The 21,733-nt window shown below is 33.8% G+C and overlaps 2 protein-coding genes and 1 long non-coding RNA gene across 3 annotated transcripts; 2 read left to right on the top strand and 1 right to left on the bottom strand.

The window, feature by feature from the left end:
- Window positions 1–1,617: 1,617 nt before the first annotated feature.
- On the bottom strand, window positions 1,618–2,958 carry LOC120328080 (body wall muscle protein HR-29-like). Its single transcript, XM_039394476.2, has 3 exons — window positions 2,748–2,958; window positions 2,299–2,517; window positions 1,618–2,140 (listed from the first exon to the last, which is right to left on the bottom strand). The coding sequence occupies exons 1-3, from the start codon at window positions 2,903–2,905 to the stop codon at window positions 1,972–1,974; spliced, it is 546 nt and encodes a 181-aa protein (XP_039250410.2). The 5' UTR covers window positions 2,906–2,958; the 3' UTR covers window positions 1,618–1,971.
- Window positions 2,959–7,340: 4,382 nt separating this feature from the next.
- Window positions 7,341–11,450, top strand: LOC120328180 (uncharacterized). The gene has a single exon (XM_039394601.2). It carries the CDS (start codon window positions 8,518–8,520, stop codon window positions 9,643–9,645), a length of 1,128 nt encoding a protein of 375 aa, XP_039250535.2. The 5' UTR covers window positions 7,341–8,517; the 3' UTR covers window positions 9,646–11,450.
- A 7,719-nt stretch (window positions 11,451–19,169) lies between these two features.
- On the top strand, window positions 19,170–19,916 carry LOC144425203 (uncharacterized). Its single transcript, XR_013477379.1, has 3 exons — window positions 19,170–19,285; window positions 19,593–19,663; window positions 19,816–19,916. It is a non-coding gene; the product is annotated as an uncharacterized LOC144425203 (long non-coding RNA).
- The last annotated feature ends 1,817 nt before the right edge of the window (window positions 19,917–21,733 follow it).

Raw genomic sequence — 21,733 nt, 5'->3', positions numbered from 1 at the left:
TAGTTGACCTTTTTTTTTTAATTCTGCTTCGGTTTATCAATCAACTTCCCCCAAAATGAGGCATAAAATTTCAAAACATTCGAATTCATAAGTGTGTAGGCTACAAGCAAGAGATTGTTTAATTTTCAACTTCCCTTGAAACTGAAATTCAACGAGTAAACCAAATGAAGCAAGCATAAAGCTGTATAGCATAAAGATGGCATCGCATAATTTGAAGCGCGCGTGACATCCATAGCGTGATATTGACACAACCAATTAGATATTCGTCTGCCAGACGCTAACTGATGTGGTATCGTATGTTTAACTGTACTGCAATGACTTATAAAGGGTTCGCAATGACTTGCATTTGAAGCCATTTACACAGATATTAAAATAAATCATAACTAAAGAAGCAATTCTTCATTTTTCTTTCAAAAGAATTACTTTCCACCAATTCGATCAAAGCATTCGTGTTCGTCAGCTCACCTTCGGACCGCACACTGTGACACACATGAAGCAATAATAAAAATATACCAGTGCGCGCGTGACATCCATATAGCGTGATATTGACGCATTCAATTAGATATCCGTCTTCCAGACGCGATCTAAAGTGGTTTCGCCTGTTCAAATGTACTGCGAGGGCATATACGAGTTCACAATGACCTGGCCTTGAAGCTATTTACGGAGGTATCGAAATAACTCACAACTAACCAAGCATTTATTTTTTCGCAAAATGAATTACCAACATTTGATCACGACATTCTTGTTCTTTAGCTGAATAATACCAGAAACCGCACACATTGTTGCACACATGAAAAAATAATAAAAATCATTCTGGTATTATATTAGACTAATCTGTCTCTTGACATCAATTACACACAAATACCAACAATGTTTGGGGTAAACAGCGACATTGAAATTTGATAAGTTCTAGTTCAAATATGTCAATCAATACCCGTCACTGACAAAAATTAATACTTTATTACAGTAATTTCACCATTTTCATTAAAATATGATGACAATGAATGCATAAGAACATTATATTTATGAACATTCATAATGTTTTATGAATCTTATCGCGTATGAGTATCTACTTCGCGAAATTGTCAAGCATGGCGGCAATATTATTCAACAAGCAAAAAAATTTTTATCTTAAAAAGTAAAGGAAAGTCAGATAATGTATGTAAACCTTTCGGAATATCCTAATGTTCGTTAGTTTTAATTTATAGTATTTTAATAGAATTTTGACACCACACTAAATTGTAATTTATATAAATTACATAATTGGATCGTTAACAACCAATCAGGTCAGTCTAAGCTAGAGCATGAGTCACAAATTGGCGCCGCAAAATGAATGGTCATAGCCGCCTTATTTCAAAGTGTACAGCGTTATTGTATGAGCTTTGCGTTAGTATAGATGCAGGTCAATAAATTTTATTCGAAATCTGTTTACAAACAAAAGGTAGCCTTTAGAATTTACTGGGAATAATTTCAATAACAGCAATGTCGAAAAGACGATGTTTCTCTTGGTGGACTATTACCAGCACCGAGCATTCTATGCGACCGAGGCTATTCAAACACCTATTTCTTACTTTCTCTCTCTCACTAACTTGTTAATAAAAATGAACAATAAAACTGTGATTTTACTATGAATTATTCATTTCATGACTAAATCTGCCTCGTAAAAATACAAAATTTGAATAATATGGAAGAGAAATGCAAAGCAGGAAAACACTGAAAACTCAGGAAGTCACGAAAAATAAGACAGAAAAAAACAAAATTATTGAAACTAGTTTGAGAGAAAAATTGTTTTTACATGACAACGATTTGATTCCCATTTCGACTTGATATTACTCAATGAATCAAATATATTTTTCGAGTCATGCGCGCTGAAATCAGTTTTGAGCACTTCCGTTTCGTGCTTTCCATGTATGTATGGACTATTTGAAGCCCGTGATAAATTTCATGTATTGTTTGATCATACTGTAAATATTATTCGTCGCTACGTTCAATGTCAAGTTCCGTTTTCTCTTCTGGATCTTCGGTTATGCTTGGTGGTAGAAAGGAACCTTCAATTTCAAGAATTCCGCCGCTAGAGTATGCTGATGTAATATTTTTCTTGTCTACTCCATTGGGGATTTCAAGTGTTCTTCGTAGTTCCCTGTAATGTTGTATGTGAGTTAGATTAAATATAAGGAATAGGTAATATGTCAATAACAGCTCAAATCAGACAGAATGTACAAAAACTTTACTTTGTAACAAAATACTCGATAAAATATAAATATAGTATGTTCAGGTACATGATAAGGATTTTCTCACTTGAAACTATGGAAGAACATTCCTTCTTCTTCCTTTTTCACTTCTTGTTTCGCTTCAACGATTAAATTATCTCCCTGTACCTTTACTTTGATATCTTCAGGTGCAAAATCTTGAACATCAATATTCATTGCATATTTTTCCGGAAATGACTGTTTTTTATGTTCTGATTCGTCATGTGTCACTTCTACTTGCTTATTCGCATTGTTTTGGGATTCGTTCCTAGATAAGGTTGTGATCGAGTTAACATGTATTCATTATTGTATAAATATAAGAAAAAATAGTCTTATTTCAAATTATAAATGGTATTTCACCTTTGCTGCTGAATGCCAAAAATGCATTTTATTCCAAATTTTTTCTTCATGCCATTGTATAACTATCTGGACCGAATATCGAAACCTTATAGAAGCAAAAGTTACTGAAAAAGGATAATATATATATATTATATGTACCTGCCGATAAGGGCTTGGAGAAAGTTTGAAAAATCATCAGTATCATCTCTTGGTACAACAGCAGATGTCCACAACATTGGTTCCAAAAAATCGCAACATCGAGATGGATAAAATCGGCGACGTTGAGCTGGCCTGGAGAAAGTAATTGTGAAAGCCATATTTCAGTTGTTGTCTTCGTAGATGGGTTCAGAAACCTTGTTATCTGTTAATGAATATTTGCTTCGATCATCTGCTTTATATATAGCATAAGGACACATTCTAGATATTTCGAAAATTGCTTCTTATTGCGATATTTGACGCAAAATTATTCATTAATATCATGGTTCTGGAATGTTCGAGAATAATCTCGACTAATGTAATGCAAAGCCGACAGAGGGCGATAAAGAGCTGCTGATAAGCGTCCCAAGACCTTGGATATTCACATTTTACCCAATTATTCATTAAAAATTGAGATTTATTTAGTGTTCATTACTGATGCAACTGACAAATCAACCAGTGAAAATGGCTTTGTAATTGTTGTAAAATCGCATCTTCTGACAGACGCATTTATTGTGATAGATACAGTGAATTCGAGAAATTTCTAGATTTGCGTTGGCAATAAACCATTATTCACGTTCATTCATGCGCCTTCGGCTGTGTTTATTAAAGATTTTTTAACGCTCAGAAATAAACTTCGTGTGATTTATGTTCACATTCACTATGATAAATCAATTACGGTATCTGAGATATACTCTTTGTCAACAAATTCGAAGTTGAGCTTTTTCATATACGTTCAGACACATGGTAATATTTATGTAAGGTTGTGTGTATTATTGCATCTTAGTATGTGTATAACAATTTGAGCGATATTCCACTTCACTTGAAAAGAATATTGTTTCTCCAGTCAAAGTATGGCGTTTTTCCAGAAGTGAAATATTTATAAAATAATGATGCTATTGTGTGACCATGTCAGATTTGTAATATTGTTTATCATAAGCCATCTGAACAGATATTTCGGGGGTTTCGACGTGCGTATGATGCTAGGCATCGTGTTCTACTTACATATACCTGGCATAGGTTAGAGATAATGTCACATTAGAAACGCGTTACGGTAATAAAACATACCAAGCTCTGAGTAACAAATTATTTTCTTCGATAAACATTTCTTCATAAGGTGAACTACAATATGAGAATTCGCCCACTCTAAAAATTACTAAAAACGAGTCAAAACGTAGTTTTTGTGATAAAAATAGAAACAAATTTTCAGTTCGGTCTCTTTGAACTGAAAACCATGAGTTTGTCCTCGAGTTTTATATTATTTAATCCGAAATTCTCCCGACCCGTTTTTATTGGTAAATCCTTTAGTTTTTTCATGATAAGACGTCTGTTAGCCAATATTTACTTGAGCTCACTTCGATGTTTGTGGACGAACACAACAAATCTGACAAAAGAAATTATTTATCATGCACAAATTGCAAATAAAAATTCCGCTCAACTTTGTTTTGTTTTCCTGAAGAATAGGAAGAACAGCGTCGATTTGTCTATCTTAATAGTGCATTTTTAAACGTAAATTAACAACTACTGAAAACGGTCTACCGCCATTCAAAGTGGTCGACAACCAAAATATTTTATTTCGCACTTGATCTTTTTGACCCGATCCTGATTTTTCTGTTTACAAAACTATCATTGTTGTTGTTGAAAGACAGAATTGCACAAATTTAATGTAAGTTGTCTCGTAATATAAGATCGATTCCAATACCAGAACGACCTGAACCTTATCTTCCGCTTCTGATTTTGTCTTGTATTCCAAGTTTTCACTCAGAAGGCGATTACTGAAGGGTAAAATAATGAAATCGTAATGCTCAATGAATATATATAATTTTTGGGAAAGTCGCCAATAAAGATGGTAAATTTGAGCGTAATATATATAGTGTGCTAAGCTACAACAAGGGTATTTGCTTGATGTTTTTTTGATGATTCGGACTTTGGACTTACTCGTTGAAACTTGAGACACGTATTTTTTCACGTTCGGCTCGTTCTTTGACCCAAGTATATTTACATGTCTGCAAACTAACTGTGCATATTTGTTCATTCCATAATATATTTCACGATCGTGAAAATTGTTTAATTCGGAAAAAGTGATAGTGACACCAGTCATGCATAGTTAGCTATTTTATTTGCTTCGGATTATCAATCACCTTCCCCCAAAATGGGGCATACAATTTTTAAACCCTCGAGTTTATAAGTGTGTGGGTGACAAGCAATCGAGCGTTTAGTTTACAAGGTCCCTTGAGAATGAAATTCGACGAGCAAACCAAATGAAACGAAACGTTGCAGCATACCGAATAGTATGGCATAATTTGAAGCGCGCGTGACATCCACAGCGTGCAATCACGAATTCGTTTTCCAGACGCTAACTAAAGTGCTTTCGCCTGTTTAACTGTACCACAGTGACATATTATGGGTTCACAATGACAAGCGTTTAAAATTTTTTACATATGTAACAGAATAAATCATAACTAACGAAGAAATTCTCATTTATTTGCAAAATGACCTACCATCATTCAATCACAACATTCCTGTTATTCAGCTGAATACACCAGAGACCACACACAGTGACACACATGAAGCAGTAATAAAACTTTGTTTGGTGCTGCATTAGGACAATGCAATATTATCCCATGCATTATCATATATACACCTAAATTCCACCAATGTTTTGGATGAGAGCGCTGATAAAATGTGGTTTCATCAAATAAGGTGTCATATATAAATAAACGATGCTCAACTCGAATTGCTCATCCTGAAATAGGCGTTTCTGACATATAATTTCCTAAACTGATCCGTTTCTATCATCAGTAAACACATCAATAAAACTCTAAAATGTTCTCACATAATTGAAAAGGAATCAAGCTTTACTTTTTACGTTGAGTCTGAGGTAAGTGTACGTGGATAGTCGGACTGGTACAATAATGGCATAAACAAACTTATTTACAACGCAACAAATTTAGTTTCTGGAAAGCTTATATAACTACGATTTTTTCGAATGTCCATATGTTTGTTAGTTTTGTTTTCGTATCTGATATTAATATTAGTCCACTCAAAATAGTGGTGGGAAAAATAATTGGTTCTTCAGCGTTCAAACTGGGCCAGTCTCAAGCATGAGAAATGTATTGAAGCCAACGAAATGAGTACTTCAGGCTTGACCGCACTTGGCAGTATGAAGTATGTATGGAGATAAATAGGTCTTTTAAAATATTCCAATTGCCTATTCGTTCTTTACTCTTTTACACCCCACACCTTTTTCTCGACAGTCGCTTTTTGCATTTGCTTATCAGATAATATTTCCCGCACAACAGCTGGAGCAAACGTGAATATTTGGCCACCAGCCCGCTTTAATCTGTAGATGCGTATAGTCAGACTGCGGAATTAAGAACCGAGCTAACCTTTAATTTTGGGGTCAGATGTCACTAGAATTAGACTGTTTTGGTTACAGCAAATACCAAAAAATCTTAGACGATTGTTTTAAAAGGCGATTTCCTGTAATTTCAGAAGCGAAACGACACACTTTTAATACTTAGTCATCGCTTTTAAGATGCCAAACTGTCGCCTTGTCAAATGTTGGCTTCCACACTAAGATGGATCGTTCGTAAAAGTACACGCAGGGACTGTTTGGGGGGCAAGCTATATTGAAATTAAAGTTCGCTCACTCGGACTGAAAATACTGTGTTTCCTCAAAAATAAAACAGGGTCTTACTTCAATTTTCAATAAGTCTTATTTTCGGGAAACTCGGTATTTTCTGTTTGAGTGACCGTACTTGTTTTAAAAACAGATTGAGTGTCCCAAATATATGAAAAACAACTCTCGATATTTTCACCTTTGCACTGCCTATGCAGGTCCAATTATAATTAAAGCACAAAAACTACATTATCGTTTACATAGAATTTATTTTTAATTTATAATAATTCACTTTTATACCGTCTTGTCATTTTGATTTCTTTTTGAGAGTGTGCAAGCGAGCTTGACACGTCAACTATTGCGGCGTTAAACATACTAATCATGTCTTCCCCGAACTTTCTTGATTATATTATGGAGGTATGCTAACGGATTAAATTCCGTATTCAGGTAATATTACTCATTCTATCTACATTTTCGAACACGATCCAATTTCGTTGTTTACTGAAAACGACAGTTTTTTGTATTAATGAAGAGCCGGCCGAGTTGATCGGTTATGAGGCCAACCTATCTCCTATTATTACGCGGTCGTATTACTGCAATATGCCAAGCGTACCCCATCCTTATACCGTTATAATAAGGATATATCTAGGATGTACATATCCTTATTGGTTATAAACATGCTCAAACTTTTGAGGCATAAGTAACCAAAAATATTATGTACATAGTCAAAATAAGGAAAAAACCCATTTTCGTGAAAACAGTTTTCGGTTTATTTTTTAGTTAACTGTGATCGGGAAAAGTACCCCTGGGGTACACAGTGGAACAGATGATTAGTTTCGTTTTCGTTTCTACTTTTTTCTCAAATGCTGGTGGATGGTCTCGTCATATAAAGAGGGGTGTATATTGTATATTAACCAGTCGTTTACGAACAAGAAGCTCGTCGTTAGTGTGTCAAGTGGTTTCGAACTGAATGTTATTGTATATTTTCGTCACATACGCATAAGTTGAATTTATCGGTCCTGTTATAATACGAAAGTCGAAAATATTTTGATTTGGGCATTCCAAACAAATGTTTTCTGTCAACAAATTTTTCGCAAAGAATTTAGAAGTTGTCGATTGCATAAGCTGGTCGATCGCAATACAACAATGAAATTTTTAAACTTCGACATGTTGTTGTATCGGTCAGCACGACTATCGCGTTTACCCGCGTCTACGCCATTTCGAGAAAGGCAAATATTGAAGCGACGTGCCAACGTATATTGTAAACATTCAATTGATCGTGTAACAGCGGGCTGTTGGTTTAGCTGCGTGTTGGGTAGGCTTTCTGCTATCGAATTGGGTCATCGTTATATTCGCTTTTAGGCTATACGAGATTATATGCTCGAATAGAAGTAATGAAGCTAATAGAATCACTTTCTTATTACTGTCAGCGATAAAAACACTTACCCGAGTATTTTTTGCGAAAGAGCGAATTTATGAAGCTATCGTTAGATCTTTTTGTTTTTATGTCTGTATGCAGGTATGTAGAACCGCTTACTGAAGTACCTTGTTTACCATTTTTCTGGGAAATTTTTTCATGCCTAATTAATTGACCTGTACTCACTATACCAAACCTGTAAGTAGGCGATAAAGATGAAGGCAATTTTCGCAAAGGTTCAACCTTCTGGAATACCGTACTAAGTCAATTGCCAGTAAATTTTTTTACTGATGTTTTTTTTTCTGTGAGTTTGTTATGGAAGGTGCTGTATCATGAATTGTGATATTTTGCGTTTTTCTACCATTGGTATAGGCTAGATTTTAATAAATTACCGGTATTCCCCAGGCAGTTGGGTGATTTTTTTTAATTCTTGCCTTACGGTACTGCAGTATTCATAAATTAGATAAATGGAGATTTATTATTAACTGAAGTAGATTCAGAAGTTAGATTTGAAACATAGCTAAAGTTAGAATACCAAATCAATTCTGATGTAATTTTATAGTTATACATGCTGGTAGAGTATAGTTTCTCACTGGTATATATACATGTTTGCAGCTTTTGAAATGAAATAGTTATTTTTGATTTCTGATATCAATTATTGCCTCATAAAATTCTACGCAACAAACTTGTGGAGGATGAAACACATGGCAGAGAAATGGTGTTTAAACCCCTCATGGCATCATTTGCCAATATTTTTGGGAGTAACAGCATTTTTTGGAATGATAACAACATATACTCTTGCAAAAAATAACTGTCATGTGGAAAAATGGTTCCTACCTTACATAAGCTACACTGGAACTGAACACCCTGAGTCAAGCATATTTGGATTAATCTTAAACACAGAAGGATTTATCGGCATTATTGTTGTTATATTGGCATGGAGATTTATGCGACACATGGATCAAAGAAGTCATCTCAATAGTGCTGCATTGATATCAGGAATTCTTAGCTGTTTTGGCGTTGTAATGGTTGGTAACTTCCAAGTTAGCAAAAATAAAGTTCCTCACTATGTTGGAGCTGGTCTCGCTTTTATTGTCGGAACGGTTTACTGCGTGCTATCAAGTATACTGACCCATAAATTGCACAGGGCTGTTGCCAGGAAGTCTGTGTGCTCCATTATTGTCTGCATCTTCCGCTTTGTATCGGCAGGCATTATGATTTCGTCAATTTGTATTTTGACAGTACTTGGTTGCCTTAGACTTGAGTTTAATGTTGTTCACAAAAACGAAGATTTAAAAGAATTAATTGCACCTTCTTTGGAGCCACCTGTATATCGTTTTCCTAATGGAACATGTATCCCAATCATTCATGATGTGCCTTTGTATAAACGATATTTGGACTTGGCAGGGTCTGTAACAGAATGGCTTTTAACAGGCTGTTTATTGTTCAGCTTAGCACTGTATGCATATGAGTTCAAGCATTTTAATAATGTTAAAATCATTTTAAAAAGCCGTGGAACGGAACTGAATTTTTCACTATTGCAAAGCAAGAACCAGCAAACATCGCAGAGAACTAAATATGTTTTTGTTTCCTCGCCTGAAGCATCTTTGCTGAGTCATGCACACAGTGACACAACCATTCTGCACCATGTTTGTGAAACACCCAGCAGTCGGGTCTCTGATGAAATAACTTTTGACTGTCAAGGTAGTTATAAAAATAACAACAGAAAACAATGTATTAAAGATACAAATATTATATCACATTTATGTGACACATCAAAATCTCTTCCAAATATTGCATCAGCCACAGAGCACCCTGCTTAAAATATTATAAATGTCAACAATCACAACCTTATGGTATTCTTTTTTATTTTTATTTTTTCAATTTCTCACCATACTAAAATTAAATTTGATTGATGCTGTAATTTTTGTTCCTGACGAATCAAAGTCTTTTTCAACGCTGAATCAAGAATTGAAATATCGTGTAAACTACTGAAATTAATCCTTTTTTTGTTTTTGGTTGAAGTATTAGAAATACAAGCATGCAGAAAATACAGTCATACATTCATCTAACTCATGATTTTCACCTTTTCAGTATTATATGTATATCAGTAATGCATTAGTAATGGCATTTTAATAATGTTGAAATCATTTTAGAAATCTTGTCTCAAGAACCATTGCAATCAACTTTTTTCCTTTTAAGAGATTCATTTAAGCTTTTAGATACATATTGCGAAATTAAAAATCAATGATAGTTGTGAAGAAGCATTAACAGGCTAAATTTATTATGTTCTTCTGTTCAAGTTTATTTAAGTATGTATGATAGATAAACATGCTTGGCCAAATAATTATTGCACTCAGTAAATTTTTATTACTGGTACTTGATGTGGCATTCAAATGTTCAGATAATATAACAACTGGCAACTTCTATCTCATAATTGTATGTGCCTCTATATTTTGATATTGAATATTATTGCCAACTAATTAGTGACGAAACATACCAAAGTATATATAAACTTTTTTTGCTATTGCAATTTTTTTTTCTTAGGTGCCTTTTCCAGTTCAATTTTATATAAAATTTCTCATGAAGCCTAATTAAAAAAAATGTCATGTCATTGTATAGTTTAACCAATAGAGCTATAACATTTGTTTTTCATGTAAAGTCTATATTGAAGCCAAAAAAACTAATTTCGTCCCACTGTTTGTAGAAGTATTTCTATTTACTTTTCTTGTTTCAATATTGAATTATTGGTATTACCTCAGATTCTATGGTTTATAAGCTTTTGTCCGAATAGGTTAATTGACATTGACACAGCTGGTGCTTAAATTCATTTCATTTCAAAAAAGCAGGAGTTCAATAATGAGCTTGAAAGCATCATAGTATCATTGGTACATGTCAACCATAGTCCCCATTTGTTAATAATTTGACCTACTCAAAATTTATATCATGAACTTTTACTGTATTGTACCACTTTAATATTTATTTTGCTTATTCCAAAAATTTTTGAAGATTAAAATTGGCGTAAAATTTGTTCCTGTAGGTTTCAACACGTATAACCTATCGAAAAAAGCTTTGTAGTTATTTCAATCAAGATTCTTGAGGATTACACCGTTGTTTTTATTGTCCTCATACCTCTGTCTAAACACTTTTGTATTGCATACCACTAAAATCAGGCATTAATTTCAAAACATTCACCGTCCATAGCCCTTCAACGAGTGTATTCTGAGCATATCTACTGATCGAGTTGTTGTTAGAGTTATATGTTTGTTTAATTCTTGTGAAAATATCAATTTTATTTCCAGTTAATGCTAATTCTGTTATATGAATACGAATAATAAAACAAGGCCCATAATGAGACATAAATCAGCAGATATTCTCTGATGTTGTTTGCTGAAACTATCTTTTCAATGCCTATTTATTCATCATCTTGTCATAAAGTTTGTTATTTTTTGTTTATTCCTGCTAATACTTTTTCAATCACTGCTCATTGTTACTTTCAAAAACTTATTTTTGTTTGTGTTCTAGTGTCTTCCCTATTTCATTCATCCCCAATCTTCAATATTTTCAAGTTTATGTTGCATATTGTTAATGCCCTAATGCAAATCTGTTATATTGTATAATAAAGAAATGATAGAAAATCAAAGTATAATTGTTCCAGATTTTGTACTGGTATTTAGTCAAAGCTGGAATCAATACAATTGGGTCGATCTTTTGACGTCAAACGTCTTTCATCTCTTGGTCAATATGGGGGCCCCACTCGATATCGTTATCCTAAATATTATAACTAGTTGTTTACGGGTGATAAACAAAGCCGTAATGAGGTCGAGAGGGGGCTGTTGGAAAATTTTAATGAGAAACCTCCCAGCGATAAGACGCATGTATTCGCAGTTTTCATAATTGCATGCAGTTTTCTTAATTGAATAAACTTTTTAATTTTGAAAGCAATTTTCACATTCGAGTTGAACCTCACAGCTTAATTTTATTCGTTTCATCTTTAATGGCGACCGCCTTCCCCCCTCCAATATTGATTTAAATGATATAATTCTGTGTAATAGATTACATGAACACCAAATTTCCGGAATCCCCTAACCGCGAGGTTATGCGTTTCACCACGATGATGACTGAAACACGAGACGCGGGTATAGGGGAAATCAAAAGCAGTCACGAATTTTTTGGTGGTACTGGGTTAAATATACGCGTATTCACACGCGGTCAGCTATGAACGAAATGCTCTATTAGTCAAAAAACAACTTTTGGCTAAAATATTATGCAACAGGCGCGGGAAATGGGTAAACCCATAACCTCTGACAAAATATCAAATTGGATTAGCTTACACGGTGAATCAAATTATGTTGCCGAACTGATTTGCTGTTATGCATCGATTTGATTAATGTAAATCCTATTAGAATTAATTTTAGGAAGTCTAATTTTGGTGTATTACCTCGTGCTGGATTTTGATATTTTAGTATAAAAATCTCGGGTTAATTGTTTTTGTCAATTTTTTGGAAATCTGACAGTTTTGATAACTTTGTAAGAACGTATATAAACATCAAAATGAGAAGATATAAACGTAGTTTTGTCAGTCCTCACTCGAACTGAAAATAGAAGGCCCGCTGCTATGAAGACGACATAAAACGCGTATGCTCTTCTTTACGATTATCAGAATTTGCTATTTAGGTTCAATGTCAGTTTAATACTAGAAAGCCTCATTAATTTGAAATTTTGTTTGAGGAAATGAATTTGATGCCGTCACCTTTATGTAACTGCTTACGTGACTAGCGCGATCCAAGCTAATATATATATGTAAGCGGAACGGGCAGCGAACTGTAAAGCAATAACGGTAAGCTTTTTCACAGTCGTGTCTTGGAAGTAAAATACCGGATATACTAAGGCCTATAATATTATTTTCTGACAATTCTCCTGATATTCATTATCTCATTAGCAGAATAAATTATTAGAAAGTCGCCCGACCTTTGGGTTGACGGGTGGAAAGATTTAAGGCATTTGATATGCCGCTTTGTGATGTACGATTGTAAGGGCATAGATAATAATACAGTAATTTCCTTGTCGCCGCGAAATTCTTCAATAATACGAACAATTATGTTCAGTTATCAAACTATTGAACCTGCCACTGGCCGCGGGCAACCTACGTTGTCGCTCTCGCAGTAATTTTCAGAAGCCACAAATCACGTAAATATATTCATCTATTTTCAACGTGAAACCTGAAATCACTAAGAAGAAGTAATCTTGTCTCATAACAAGACAATACGGAAAGTACCACCAAGTTAAACCCGCGGATAGAGTATCTTATGATGGTTATTTTGGACGTCTTTTTGTCAAGCTTAAATTATGACAAAATAGGCAAGAACTTCAAAACAGTTCCATGACATTAGCTTATTCTCGATAAGCCGACAGACGTCTTTCACGTCGTTGATAAAAACACTTGTAAGAAGCCGACATTCAACGTCTTTCTAATTTAGTTATGTACGATTCTTTGTTTGTTTGATATCCACTTCCGCTAGTTTGAATCGAAAACGGGTCTGAGTCTAACTTCGTTATCTCGCCCCCAGAAACTATAAGGTCAATATAACGTAATAAAATATAATGTAGGGTGGTTCACCTAACCGCTGGTCAGTTACGGCTTCCTCCACCATCAAGTCCATGCTTCCGAAAACAAATAACTGGCTATCTGATCCAGTATGTTCCCTGACTTTCATTTTAAGTTGGAGAAAGAGGATGTTCCCGAATTTAAGGAGATTGTCTCTATTTTGCGGTTTCTCCTGAGTGAGTATGCGTTGTTTTGATAAAATACTATAGTTAACAGCAATAATATGCTTATATATATATATATATTGTGAAAAACTATGAGGCTGATTTCATTTATTCATATACTGATTAAGTTACGTTAACAAGGGAATGTAAAGGCACATCAGGCTGTAATACGCACGATCGATTTTATAGAGAAGTAAAATGATTCAAAGTGCTCTTTATGGTCCGTAAAACACGGTAAGTTCGAGGCTAAAACATCGGCCCAGTCAAATTTGAGCCTGAGAGATAAACTCAGCCAATAATCGAGAGATCGCTAAATAGCGGCAATGACACTTTTAAGTTTGAGGATGGGATGTTTCAGATCAGTTATCCCTCGGTAAACCACACCTGCAAATAGGAGGAGTGGAGGTTTGGAATTTTAGGAAGGGCGGACTTCATCCACTGTTTGCATTTAGTCTGCTATTCCGGTTCGAAGTGACTGCAAATGTTTGTCACAGGCAGTGACGCAATTCAAAATTTTATGAATAGATTGTATTTTGTATCTAACTCACTAACAAATATGCAATGAAATAATATTATATACTCGGGGTTGAAACTCGTGACAAGAATTAAACTAAATTTCAGCGTTATTTCATTTGATATCAATAGGTACCACGTCTATGGTGGCCCATCGTTGTCACGTGTAAAATTGAAAATAAAAAATAGTTGTGAAAAATCATAAAAATAATTGAAAAAAAAAATGATAAAAAAAATTGAAATTAAAAAAAAAAAATTGAAAATGAAAACGAAAAAAAAAAAAAAAAATTTGCCGAACTTTTGTATTCAATTCTATATTCTCTCATCATTATTATAAATATATTACTTCTTGTTGGACTTGTAGCATGGAGAATTTATAAAACATTTTCATGTTGAATTTGTTGAATATTGCTCATGAAAATCAGTAGTGAGTTAGAAACCTAGGATACACATTTGTGCGTGTAGGATTAAAGCTGACAACGTTGGTCCCAAGCAGCATCAAATTTTCTTAAAATAAAAACGCGTGACAACGATGGGCCACGAGGCGGACCATTGTTGTCAACCTTTTTATTTTCTTCTTTACCCAATTTTTTTTTTTTCAATTTTTTTTTTTTAATTTTTTTTTTTCGTTTTTTTTGTTCTTGTTTTTATTTTTAATTTTTTTTTTAGTTTGAATTTATTTTTTATTTTTATTTTTTCAATTATTTTTATGTTTTTTCACAACTATTTTTTTATTTTCGCTTTTTCATTTTTTTTTTAAATTTTACGCGTGACAACGATGGGCCACCATACACGTCAACGGTTGTTAATAAATATTATAAGCATAAACAAAATTATTTAATATAATTTTTATCGTTGATTGTTGAAATATCATGATTTTGATCGTCATTCAAATATGAATAGGAGAAATATGAATGTCAACCAAAGGCGTTGTTATGGTGTATGATCTCAGCAATTGTAAATATGTGAATATTCGTGTAGTACGTGTTAGAGTTGTGAGCTCAAATAATACTTGTGATTCAAGGCCCCACTACTTTCTCGAAAGTTATTGCCTTGAGGTTTTAAAAGCAGTGTGCGATTAAGCGCAGGTATGCCACCCAGCGGCTCAAAAATATATCTTGCCCTATGGACCTTTCCCCGAGAATCGACTTCCTTGTTTACTTTGTGACATTGGCCAATCAGCAAGATGCAAAAGGTGACGCAACAATGCTTCCTTTTCGCTTCCGCTCAGACACTTTTCTCACTCAGACAGATTTTCAAGCGTGGTCGTGAAAATTACCTCGTTTTTGCGTTTTTGACCTCTCATCGTTGGTTTTCAGTTTTGTTTCGGAAACTTAAATATAAATCAGATAATTCAATGATCACTCTGTCTTCCTAGGAGTTTTAATTTAATTGCAGTATGGAAAAATTAGTGTAGAAATAGCTGTGAAAAACTAGGCTAATATTCTTCACCGGTACTTTTAAAAAACAGATTGTTGTATGCGATGAATCGTAATGATGGTTTGAAACACATACCCCATTTTACAGGCGTCAACTCGCAGAAGCACTCTTAAAATAGCCCCGAAAATTTTGCAATGGTAAAGTATGGGAAGAATTTTTCGGGGCCCTGCAGCGGTTTGTTTTGATAAAGCGATTGAGGATATTCCATTGTTGCTTTGAAGATATACCCAATCTGATTCGATATTCCACTCAAAGAAGCGATGGAAGGACATTGTCCTCTGACTCGGAGGTACAGCAGCTATAACTCAAGGTTTAAAACATCGTACCCAATACTTTTTCCGATGTTTCGGAATGTCTACCCCTGGCAATCAATGTCGAATTTTCTAAAAAACAAATTTAACTAAAATGACAGCAGTTGAACTAACGTGTTCAAAAAAATGTATCCGCCCCGTTTCAACACAGTTTGAGTCATACCTGGCTCGCGGTCAAAAAGTTTGGTGACCCCTGCAATAGGCCAACAAAAAAATATGATATGGTAATATACTTCTTGAATAATTAGAAAATCCGGATTCGGGAAATTTGAATGATTTCTTTATATAAAAATATTGGCGCTCCCGAAGTAAGTGCACCAAGATGACGCACAACCTGAACTCTAACCTGGTAAACATACTATGTTTAGGTTGTGCGCCATCTTGGTGCACATACTTTTGGAGCTCCAAAATATTCTATCAAGAAGAGATGTAAATGGATATTTAGCAGAACAATTTTGATGTTAAGGATCTGTTCACTCTCTACATTGTTGTATGCAATCATTCCGGAATTAATATCATCCAATATCAAGCGCAACAGGGAAATTATTGAGTTCAAGAATTGCATGAATCAAAGGGATGTTTATAAAGTATGTACAGTTGGCATAACATTAATGCCTGAGTCAATGTCATCTGCAGATTCAGTATCGGAATTGATGAAATCACTACAACGTGGCACCGCCACCCAGGCCATAAGATAAATAGGGATACATGTGCAATCTTACTGTCTACTCGAAGTAAAACAATAAACGATGCATATTAGGTTTTTACAGTAAAAAGGAAAGAAATAAAAATAAAATTAAGTATAAGGATAATAAAAGAGTATATATAGGAACTCCCACAAGTTTAGGAAAATCAACTAGTCAAAATGATGATTGGTAAAAACAAAATAGTACTCCAAAAGTACGCGCACCAAGATGTCGCACAACCTGAACCCTAACCTGGTACACAACCTGATTTCAGGTTGTGCGCCATCTTGGTGAGCATACTTCAGGATGTCCAATAAAATTAAAGCATTTCAAATAAAATTAATATTGAAAATATCTGTCACAGTATGTTACAGGTACGGCAGTCTTCACGATTATAACAAAAGCCGCCCCTGGTGCTCAATTTTCGAAGACATCATTTCAAACAAAACAAAAAACGAATTCCATAGAGCCCACAGAAATTTTCGAAATAAATAAAAGTCTTCTAGCGAAAAAAACAATCTTCACCACTGAAAATTTCACTAGCAATTGGTCCCATTTTTAATAAGAAAAGGATAACAAAAAGAATGAGAAAAAGAATTCTAATGCCAACATATAACACAAGAGCGCAACATGTGGACATGAAAATCGAAACTAAATCATTTACACACTATTGCTCTAAAAATCTCATCCTGGACGAAGCTGAAACTCTGAACAACCGTAATCTACTACTGGTAGTGGTAGTACCTCTAGCCGAACTACTCTAGATTTACCATATCCTGTGACAATGATGATTTATGCGTCTTGTGACTACGTGAGTTAGCCAAATACTAAATTATTTTACTCACAACTACATAGTATCAAATTATTTACACTACATCTACCTTTGACAGTAATTTACCGTATCTAGTCGTACAGTGCGTCGCCGATATCGAAAAACTCAAATCTCGCAAATTCTGAGATATATATCACATGTATGTTGTTCAATCTGTAATACTAATACTTTGTAACATGACTAATATATTAATGGAATTGTCAAACTTATTCCATGGCTCAATTCAAAATTTTAATTATGATTCAAAGGCGCATTAAAATGTATACAAATGTAAATACAGATCACGTTTTTGCAATCTGGGTAGTTTCTTAGTGAGAATATTTAAAAAATGCATATGAGTTGCCCTTTGACACGTTCATTTCTATAAAATTATTTTGAAACTTTGAATGTCCACATATATATATATATATATATATATATACAGAAAATTTGAGCAATGCGAATAAAATATATTTCATTCAAACTAGTTCATTCAAATGTTACTGAATCAGGATATTTTATGTGGAACTGCCACAGATTTGTATCGTCACAACATGAATTGATTTTTTGCGTGTATCCTGTGCGTCCTCTGACTCAGAGAATCTTCACCCAAATTATAAACAGTTCATTTTGACGTAAAGTAAACATAGAAGGATAGAACAAAACAATTCTACTCAAGAACTATGAAATGAAAAAGGGCCTTGGGAGGCATAAAAGCAGCACAATAGAATATAGACTATAGCAGCATTCACATTGCAGCTATGTGAACAACAGTTCATTCTATTTTTGGTTGTTTCATTGAAATAAACTTCTAATTTTTGATAATATAGTTGAGATGTTTTGAATAAGGCGTTTTAAAGAACCTTTGTTTGATACATATAATACAGATGAACTTTTATACAAAGCAAACCCATATACGAACAACACGTTTTCCTATTTGTTACAGGTAAATTAGAAAAATCACGAAGCGTCTATGGTCATAATGAGCATGATTTCAATTGTTGAATTACTCTTACTATTGTCATCAATTGCACTGATAACAAATGCAAGTCAGTTACAGAAGAGCTGTATTTCAGAGGGCATGAAAATCGATGCTGGAAAGGTACGGTGGAGATGGAGATAACAACTCAAATTGAGACTAAATTATAGAAGTGTGTTGAACCCACTTGTTTTTGCTGATTTTAATGAAAAACATGACTCTTTAAGTTAATATTAAAGTAATTACTTCCAATCCGTTATTCGTCAAAACCATTTTTGTGTAACTAGTATTAAATTCTAATCAACCAATGCTAACATACACCGTGTTTCCCAAATATAAGACAGGGTCTTATTTTAATTTTCTTTCGAAAAATAACACTAGGGCTTTTATGGGAGGATGCCATTTATCAAAAACAAAATTACGAAGTAGAAAATTACGAGATTTTCAAATATACAAAATATGAAACCCGATATCCATTTACTTAAAAATAACACGTTTTTATTAAACAAAAAACTGCCATTATTCAAAATTGACCATATCATCATCCTCTGGAATGTCATGCCAGTCACTAGATTCATAAATTCCAATGAAGATTTTACTCATTGAACCTTTTCCTTTCTCACGCGTTTTAGTTTAACCATTTGAAACGTGTAAGAGAGTTTTCTTGCCTTCGATTAGGTCAAAACAAATTTCACGCTATCGGCTAGATCTTATTTTAAGGGTAGATTGGATTAAAATCATTTTTAAATTTGAGCTAGGTCCTATTTTCAGGCTATAGGACTTATTTTCGGGGAAACACCGTAATTTGGGTTTTTCCCATTTTGTAGTTATCAAAAACTACGTGGTATTCTGGACTGATGAAATAACGTCTATGGTCTCTTGTGTCAGATTCACTAATATCACGTCTACAGAAACTGGATTCCAAGCTGTTTCAAAGGAAAATGGGTCCAGGTAAATATATGAAAACAAAAAGCAAAATCTACAGAGTATAAATGTCTTACAATAAGTAAAATATTGTTGAAAATAGCTAAAATTAAAAATAAATTATTTACCTATAGTGATTCTTCTACATTTTCATATGTTGTTTAAATTACCAAATCTACCTGAGAACTCGTCCAAGAGTTACGAGTCTATTTCCTCGGATCTGATAGCATACTAATTAATAATGCTTTCCAATGAATTCCCGAAAACACAATTATAAAATTAGATAACAGGTTGCATAGAAGGACAATTTTTTCAACACCGTTTTATTTGCCAGATATGTTGAATTTGAATTTCATGTTGACTATGAAGGAGATGGAACTTATCATATTAGGAAATCAGACGATGGTATGTTGTGTACACAAAATGTATCCCAATTGATTGCTTCGTGGAGAGTTATTGATTAGCATAACAATGAAAAGTACTAGTAAACTCTTTTATTATTTTCCTTCTAATTTAAGACATTTGTTAATTTTTTGACACAAATTGAACGTTTGCAGAATTTATTCACCTCGAGCACGGAGAGGAAATGAACGGACTTGCGAATGAAGCGGTAACAAATATGGGTAAAATTACTAATACATGTACATATATAATATAATATTCGATATATAGATAAATTATTATTCTTTCGTTGGTCTGCAGTTAAACTCATTTAATTATATTTGTTTTAATCAGACAACCATTTAGACAATGCAGCTATAGTTTTTCTTTCTGACTATGAAAATTATTTTGCGGCTTTGTTATGTCCACTCGACAAAGGTATGAAAACTTATATCAAACTTTTTAAGTACTGGAAGATATTGTAAATTAAATTACCAAGTCGAAGTATTTGTTGTTGCATCATGAACTAGTACAAATACCGGAATATAAATACTCCTTCCATTGAGTTCAAACGTTTGTTCTCTACCCATTGTGGACATGAACAGCAGTCTCGTTTTGCCTTAGCTATATATATATGCAAGGTCTGGTGATATCCGAATCTTATCGAAAAAACTTGTGTGCTTTACTTTGTTCAGATCATCAGGTGATTCGTGGATTTTTTCCAAGTCCAAATCCAACTTTGTGACAGGTTGCAGCCTTCATTAACGTCTTGCATGATGTCGCAATATCTGCAAAATTTTCTCCTTCAACATGTCCAGAAACTGACTGAAGTCATTATTTGAGCTAACCAACTATTATTTATCAATGTTAGTTACATATCTATATATATATATACTAATTTCATCAACAGTCCTCGATGTTTGCTATTATTCAGAATATTGTATTTTAAAAAATAACGCTGATTACGTTGTTTTATAATTATCTAAATATATTTTATCACACCCGTATATGAATGAAAATAATGACTAACTCGTAACCTGTAAGATAATATCACTATTTGACAATTTAGCCATTGATAAAAAAAATGCTAAAAAATACGTTAAATATAATTACTATGACCAAATTTATTGTTAATTAGGTTTTGATTTGGGTATTTTGAGAATTTCGAAAAGTATTGATATTACGTAAAGCGAACTCGCCACGAATTAGCTTGGCTTGGGACAAGATTGTGTTGTCGGTTTAGTTCATGCGATGTGACTGCTATACGTTTCTTAATATAGACGCCGTCGGTAAAAAGTAATGGTCAGAAGGATTGGCAAGATTTACACACAAGCCATTCACAGATTCTCACTTCTCTTTTTATTCACGTTTCTATTGCAAAATATACTAATAGTTTTGAAAATTAAAAATCTTTTTTACGGTCGATAGAGTATAGTCAATGATTCGAGAAAATTCATTCCAGTATATATACATGCTCTTATCCTCTACGTTCATAATGGTCTCCCGGCAGCTTATGCATATACGTACGGTTTCACAAAACATTTTCATGCTTCCGAGTCTTATTCCTCTGTTTTAAATCATTCCTATTTTTACATGTCAATTTGTCGTACTATTTTCAACTTGACAAGCTGGATGTTCATCAAGTACATCCGCTTGCTGTTGCCAACCTCCGTTTTTTTTTTCAGAGCTCCAGAAGTATATGCACCAAGATAGCGCACATCCTGAACATAGTATTTGTACCAGGTTATGGTTCAGGTTGTGCGCCATCTTGGTGCACATACTTCGGGAGCGGCGTTTTTTTGATCCTGCTTAAATATGATTTTATCAAAATATTAAACCACATTACAAAATATCATTTTGTTTTAAATTTTAGCATGAATATCAATCGAAAACAAATTTAGCACTTTGCCTTAGCCATAATCCATCACAATTATATATAGCAGCTTGTCAACAGAATTTCGCAAGTAAAACCAGAGCCAACCTATTTTTAGAATGAGAGCTAAAAAATGACAAAGTTATTAGTAGGTTATCAGTAGCATTGTGCATTTCTTTATGTTTATATATTTATTGGTATTCGTTATTCACCATATACTT

This window comes from Styela clava, chromosome 7 (assembly GCF_964204865.1).
Source record: "Styela clava chromosome 7, kaStyClav1.hap1.2, whole genome shotgun sequence".
NCBI lineage: Eukaryota > Metazoa > Chordata > Ascidiacea > Stolidobranchia > Styelidae > Styela > Styela clava.
The sequence above is the reverse complement of the archived record's forward strand: the minus strand, read 5'-3'. Positions and strand labels throughout refer to the sequence as shown.